The sequence below is a fragment of the Phyllobates terribilis genome, unplaced genomic scaffold (genome assembly GCF_046119375.1).
Source record: "Phyllobates terribilis strain yellow unplaced genomic scaffold, ASM4611937v1 Scaffold_5651__1_contigs__length_50201, whole genome shotgun sequence".
NCBI lineage: Eukaryota > Metazoa > Chordata > Amphibia > Anura > Dendrobatidae > Phyllobates > Phyllobates terribilis.
In genome coordinates, this window is record NW_027368396.1 from 38,306 (window position 1) to 46,015 (window position 7,710).

Below are 7,710 nucleotides of genomic sequence, written 5' to 3' on the forward strand. Positions count from 1 at the left end.
GGACTATATAGCTCGTGCGGATTGTGCGAACTATGGTAGTACACCAATAGACTACTGATGAATGCATTAGTACTGTATTGAGAAGTGTACTAGGAGTGCACTTGGTAATGCACTCGCAAAGTGCACAATAGTGCACTGAGGAGTGCACTTGATAGTGCACTACTGATGAGTGCACCAATAGTTCAATGAGGAGTGCACTTGGTAGTATGCTGGGGAGTATAACAGTAATATGTCAAGGAGAGCACGGGTTGTGATGAGTTCGTACAGTCCGCACAAATATATAGTCCGTACCATAAACATTCTCCACACATATATGTACTATATATCACTTATGTTTGTAAGTAATCTTGTGTATGGAACAAGATACACGTTAGTTAATGAATACTACTCCCTGATACAAATACATGTCATTTTAAGACAATTTTGTTAGATATAAATACATGCCATTTTACCATATTTATCCTATGCAATTTGTTATATTTTTCCGGAAACGTAAAAGGAAAGAAAAAGAATCTAGACAACTTTCACGTTATTGTTTATTTGTCGAAGTGATTTCGCGACTTGCAATTCACTAGAAGATGGTCTTACGACTCCCTTCAATATGCGTATTTGTTTCCATAATACGAGGGTAGGGTTTCAAATACTATTGATGAAGGGAGTCATACGACCATCTTGCATTGCGTCACAAATTGCGAAACCATCTCGGCGAATAAACAACAACGTAAAAATAGTCTAGAATTTGTTTCCTTTCGATTTATATTACCGGAAAATTATACCAAACGGGATATAAAACTACTTTATATTTTCTAGACATTTTACATTTTTCAATAACATTTTAATAAAATTATTAAATGGAAAACGACGCCTGAGAGATTCGAACTCTCGCGGGGAAACCCCATGTACTTAGCAGGCACACGCCTTAACCACTCGGCCAAAGCGTCTTTGATGTCTAAGGAATCTAATATCATTATACAAGTAAAAATGGTGTATTGCCGTTAGAAAGTCCCAATTCTGAAAGAGGTGCAGTAAAAGAGGGAAAGACAGAAGAGGAAATCGGTGGTGGAGGAAAATGCCGATGGTCGGAGGTCTAACGGCGAGTGATCGGCACATATTGACGGCTGTAAACACCGGAGCTTCAAGCCTCTCCCTTATAGGATCTACCTTCATTGTCCTCTGCTATCTTCTCTTCAAAGAGCTCCGCAAGTTCTCTTTCAAACTCGTCTTCTTTCTCGCTCTCTCCGTATGTCTTCTTTCCCTATCTTAATCTCCAATCATAACTTCCTTTTTCTTATTTAGAACGTAAGGAATTCTAGATCTGTTTGTGCTCTTAGGTTTAGTGGATTAGCCACGAAGCAACCGAAGTTCGTAGTTCTACATTCTGGAAACCGACTATTTTCTCGAAAGTATTGTCAAGTTTAAAAGAATAAGCTGTTTTCGGTTGATGTTTGTCAGGAAGTATATCTGAAGGTGTACAATTAACTAATTAAGCAGTTAGGTGAATCTAGTGAAAATGCGTACCTTCTGAAAAATGATGTTTAAGAATGTCGATCTTGTATAAGCAATGAGATATTATCAATATATTTATCTAGGTTTATGCATCGTTTTTTTTGTCCTTATAAGAAATAAATGTTGCTGATTATCATCTGCAAATCTACCTTGGTCTAAGGATGTATGTGAACTATTTCCTTAGGATAATGACCTGTATAGATTGCAAAGGATGTAGTCTTTTTGGAAGGATTCATCTGCAAGAATTCAATGTCATCTTGTTTGAGTATCAAAATATGTGCCTGCTCTAGTTAACTGAAAATATAACCTTCTTCAAATTGCTTCGCAGGAACCTGCTATATCATTTCTATGCATGTATTTTAGCATGTTGTAGCGTGAGTTCTTGTCTTGAGAAGCTATGCAATTTTATCTGTAGAAACTATTTTAGAACATATGTCATGTAATACATTATCTCGTTCAAGGATAATGACTTAAGTCACATAAGTGTAGAACATCTTATGTGTAACCTCTAGATTCTAGTTCTCCCAGATCTGCCTGTGTTTTCCATTTTTTGCAAGTGTTTGTGTATGCAATAAAAACAGAATATTGACACAATGTCGAGAAATGTCATACTTGAAAATAAATGCTATATGTAGCCAAATGTAACAGAGTGGGGGTGCTGGATAATTGAATTGGTTCTGTCCCTCTAACAACCTTTTCTCTTATTCCCTAATTTTCTCTTCTATTTATCCTTCTATCCCTATTTCTCTTTACGATCTTTCACTGATACAACTAGAAATCATAAACAATAGTGATATAGTGCTAGGTTTTATATCTCTATTTGCATATCTATTTGTAATCAGTTTTACACAAATTCTTATGCAGGACATGCTATGTAGCTTTTTCAACATCATTGGGTATGTGTAAAAGAACGAGATTATATCATTCTTTTGTAACCAGCTGCTTCAATGCTGAAAAATAGTTAGTTGTCTTGCAGGGATCCATCCACTGGATTCTTTTGTTACACTCAAGGCTACAGCACCCACTTCTTCTGTGTGGCATCTTTTCTCTGGACCACCACAATAGCTTTTACACTTCATCGAACTGTTGTTCAGCACAAAACTGATGTTGAAGATTTAGAGCCAATGTTTCACTTGTATGTTTGGGGTATGACATCCTGAGTTGAGTTTTTCAAGAACACAATGTTGTGTCAAATAGTTACTTATTATGTAATCTCAGTGGTGCCTTTATTCATTTCCACTGTAATTTAAACGTTTCTTACAAGGTTTATTTGATAACAGGAACTTCATTGGTGATGACTGTCTTAAGATCATTTGGCAATCACCATGGACATGTTGGTGTGTGGTGTTGGTCACAAACAGGGCGTGTAGGAAATGTAAGCATTTGGACATCTAAACAATCTTACCTACTCTGTTCGTAGCTAGAATCAATTTGCATATCTGAGTGATCTTGTTTTCTTTGGTTCAAACTAGTATAGCTACACACCTACACCCTATAATACTACAAGGTGTTATTTAATGCCAATTTACCTACCTACTCCAGAAGCTCCTTGGTTTCGGTGAAACTGTAAGCCATCAGTTGTTAAGCTACATCTGTAGTTGTGGATGTCTAATGTTCAAAGACGCACCAAAAAACACTGGGACAATACCAATAAAATATTTTATCTGATTGCTGGTATTCAACCAACTCTAATCGTTCTGTGGATTCTATTTCCTTTTTTGGCGATTCTGGCTGTCTCTTACATGGAGATGTATAATTTGCTTCTCTTATGGTTTGAGTTTTTGAGGTGTAAGGATGGTAATATTTTTCTACTTCCTGTGCTGGGACATTTATATTATTTCTCTGATAGAATTTGTGATGGTTATTCTAGTTTACAGTATGTACATTGTGTAAACCCAGATTGTCCAATGAGTGTTATTGTGGTATCTTCTACAATTTTATTCTGTTTTACTTGTGCAGGTTGCTCATTTTATAACATTCTATCTTCCACTATGGGGAGCAATTCTTTATAATGGCATCACTTACTTTCAAGTGATTCATATGTTACGAAATGCCACTCGTGTATGTAGTTTGCCATTAACAGATTTTGAACAGCATCAGTTTGATATGGTTTCGAGCATGTGGTCACTAATAAATTTAGAATGAGCTGTTTTAATATTTCAGATGGCTGTAGGCATGTCTGATCGGACCTACCAATCAGATGGAAGGACAGATATGAGGGTATGCATTTGTTTTTGATCCAGCAATTTTTATATGAAAAGAAACTAACTACAAATAAATCCATCAATTACTTCATCAGCTAATATGAATGACAAGCTCTTGCTGGTTTATCTGTTTTATTTGTGTGTAACCTATTATACTGCTTCACTGTTATGGCCATTTACATAGTTAAGCTGTCATATGGTAGTCGTTTCTTGTTACTTCCTCCAAGACGCTGTCTTTTAAATTACAGTATTACATTCTGTGTAATCCTGTTCAGAATTCTCATTATTATATTGCCTAACCTCATTTCTTTTTTATTTTATTTTATTTCCAGGCTTTGAATAAATGGGGATACTATCCACTCATTCTGATTGGATCATGGGCTTTTGGCACTATAAACCGTAGTCATGATCTTATACACCCAGGACATAAAATCTTTTGGTTATCCTTTCTCGACGTTGGGACATCTGCACTTATGGTATTCTTTGTTTCTCTATTTGTTTGAAACTGTTTAGTGTCAACAGTATGTAGGTAGTCAAACTTAATTAAACATGAAATGCCTTTGTCTAATGGCAGGGACTTTTCAACTCCATAGCATATGGTCTGAACTCATCCGTGCGCCGGGCAATATGTGAAAGGTTTGATCTGTAAGTGTAAATTGCCTATAGTTTGCATGTCATCTTTCTCTTTATTATAGGGTAATACTGTACAACTGTCAGTTTCTACATGTTTTCTTTTGTCCATTTAAAGTCTCGAATAAGTCTTAGGATTGCTTGGTTTAGCAATGGCATTAAGAAAAACATACATGCTGATTAATGGATCTATGTAAGCAGGTCATCAACAGGGAGACTCGTGAATTGGTTGCCCCAGCACACAAAGCTGAGAAGCCAGCAACAAGAAAGTGAGTTAGTCTCATTGAAACAAGACCATCAACAGCAGCAGTAAAAAAAATAGCTAAAAAATGTTCTCTTATTCTTTTGACTTCAGTATTAGAGCTAGATCTTCGAACGATCTAAAAACCGGTCCATTAAAAACAGAGGCCCCTATTTTTGTATTATAGGTCATCAGTAGTATAACTCGTTCGGCGTGAACAATAGTGTCTTCATCCCATTGTAGGAATTTGGGGCCTGCCAATGTCTAATGTTTTGATGTTTGGATTGTATATGATTTGCTTTTGCTTAAGATCGAGCTAATATTTCACGATAATTTTTGTAGTAATTCATAGTTTAATTATGTAAGTTGTAATATAAGCATATAATATGTTAATTAATCATTCAAATTTTATGCCTAAGTGGTCGTTTTTTTTCTATTTAGAGATTTCTGCCAAAGCGTAAAATAGGGACGGCCTACTGCCTACCGCCTTATCACCCAGGTGCGTTTTTTACTATTTGATTGTTGACAGCTCCAAGTTTGTCAATCAAAACTATAGTAAGAATATGAATTCTTCAACTGAGTAAAACCTGGAAGAAGGAAAAAAGTAATGTGTAACAGCTACCACATAAAATACCAAATTCACCAGTTCAACTTGAACAAGCTAGCTGCATCAACATCAGATAGTGAGTATATCAAAAGAGAGTAGTAACTAACTAAGAAGTTGAGTTTGAACACATGATCTGAAGCATTACAAACTAAGTTGCAAAAGAGTCTAAATGAACAGTTTCATGATCACATGAGGGGTCTGTTGGATCTATGTCTCTCCACGAGTTAATTCTTCAGCACGACTTAGAACTCGAGCTTGGGAAAGAGAGAGATTGTAAAAGTTTGAAGCAAGATTTCACAAACTTGTGAGAACCCTAGATCAAACACTAGTACAAATACGAGCTCTTATACCACAAAATTGATACCGGTTTTTTAAATCGGGTATAAAAGATATACAAGGATACCGGTTATTTGTAAAAACCGGAATTAATTTGTCTATATTAATTTGTGGATACCGGTTATTTTTAAAAACCGTTATCCCGTTTTTTTTCACCCGGACACCGGTTATTTCTATAACCGGTTTCTTCTATTTTGATCTTTCAAAACCCTAATAACCTTCCCCGTACGGAATCTGTATCGAAGTCACCATTCACAGCCTGCTTCTCATCGTCTCCATCCATCCACCTTCATCGTCTCCTTTTTGGCCGACAAGTGGTCGAACCCTTACTCTCCTGGGTTCGCTGGAAACGTGATTAAACGCGTCTCCGGTGTCTCCGGCCACACGCAGAGTTGAACGCCCAACTCGCATCTCCTGGTGTCTCTGGTAACCCGTTTAAAATCTTGGCCTGTCTCTTTTGGTGTCTTCGTCAAACGCCCTCTCTTCCTCCAATTTCACGTTTGTACATCCATTTGTTGGCCATTGTGTAGATTTTGGGGTTTTTTTCTTCCTCCAATTTCATGATTTTGAAAATTAACAGAGGAGTAGACTTTGTTCAGGTTTGTAAGCTCTTGTGTAGGTTAATTTTGTATTAAAGCCTTTGTTTTTGCAGTAAGGTGTAGACTTTTCCTAGTTTTAGTTCTAATTGCTTCGAGTTGTTGTATAATTTGGTAGTTTTGAGAATTAGGGCTTTTGTATTGGGCGTTTTAGTTTCAAGTGCCCTTATGTGTTACAGGATATATGGCAACTTCTTTGTCTCATGATGAATAAGAGAGTTACAAAATTAAAAAGTGCACCATATTGTTCCCGGAATGCACACACTTGAACGTGCTTAATATGTTCGCACCTCTACACAGAAAATCTGTACGTATCCAAAAACTCTCATATTTTTTATGGTCTGATAAAGTTCCTGCTTTGTGGTTCACTTGCTGGATTGGCTGGAATTGAGACTGATGCATTGGTGAGCCCTTACATTGTTCGAGTTCAATGACATTTTCACTTCTATTTATTTGCTTGCAATGAAATAACTGCTAGTCCCCAATTTAATTTTTATAGCATTAACCTAAGCCTGCTAGTAGACTTATATCATAGTGACATGTTTGTGTGCATGTAAGATGTCCTTTGACCAGGCTTAGAAATGTAGTGTACGCTGTAGTTTTTGTTCATAAGAAGTACTTACCATCACAATCCAATTAGAACTGTAAGACATATGAAGCTGATGCTAGGGAAGTCTGTTACATATGTAATCTCATTCATCATGTCCTAGTTCTTGTTCATAAGATATGATATGCCGATTCAAAATAAAATAAAAATATAATCTATCTAATTGTTTTCATCTTTCTAATATTCCCTCTGTTCATCAATAGATGACTATTAAGCACTTTGATTTTGTTCAAAAATATATGTCTTTTTGCATATTTTTGCCATTTATTTCACATTTACCTCTAATACATAATCCCATATAATAATTGATTTCCATAGATAATAGTGGGATTTGTGTTTTTGAAAGGAGTACATAATTATGGGGTTTGTATTTTTGGAAGTATTTTAAGTGGATTATCTCATTCAATGTATGGTGTTTATAGATTAATAACTTTCTCATTTTAACAAGGGCAAAACAGTCTAGAACTTTACTTCCTTAATCCAGATAGAAACTGTTAAAAAGTCATCTATTGGTGAAAGAAGGGAGAAGTCAAGTTATTTACTATTTTTCAGTTCTGTAGATGATGTACGTATGCTGGTTGTCTTTGTTGGGACCCGATCTGGATGCTATATGGATATAGCCTTTTACTACTAATTCAGTGTTTTTTTTAGGCATTGATCTTATGGGCCTTGTTTGCAATTTAGTAACGTTTCAAAGCAGTTGAATAATAACCTGTCTATGATGTTATCACATGTTTGACACCTAAATAATTCCATTTTAACACAATTGATTATCAGCTGCTTGCAGAGGCAAGAAAGCGAATCTATGGCACAGTAAACACAACATGCAATGTTCTTTCCATAGAAGATGTTTAAGTTGAGGCAATCCCTGCTTCTACAAATGAAGAAAGTAATAATGGTAGCATTCCTGAGTGGGCAAATGAAATAGAACTGATGCGTAAGCTACCTACTAATGTTGGAACAAGGATAAGAAAATGTGTTTA

General features: G+C 35.9%; 1 protein-coding gene and 1 non-coding gene across 2 annotated transcripts; one reads left to right on the forward strand and one right to left on the reverse strand.

Moving 5' to 3' along the window:
- Positions 1 to 859: 859 nt before the first annotated feature.
- TRNAS-GCU (transfer RNA serine (anticodon GCU)) lies at positions 860 to 941 on the reverse strand. Its single transcript has one exon. It is a non-coding gene; the product is annotated as a tRNA-Ser (tRNA).
- A 128-nt stretch (positions 942 to 1,069) lies between these two features.
- On the forward strand, positions 1,070 to 4,653 carry LOC141250410 (uncharacterized). The gene is made up of 9 exons (XM_073669957.1): positions 1,070 to 1,240; positions 2,371 to 2,402; positions 2,483 to 2,652; positions 2,787 to 2,881; positions 3,466 to 3,567; positions 3,670 to 3,726; positions 4,043 to 4,186; positions 4,285 to 4,355; positions 4,542 to 4,653. The coding sequence occupies exons 1-9, from the start codon at positions 1,070 to 1,072 to the stop codon at positions 4,651 to 4,653; spliced, it is 954 nt and encodes a 317-aa protein (XP_073526058.1).
- Positions 4,654 to 7,710: the final 3,057 nt, after the last annotated feature.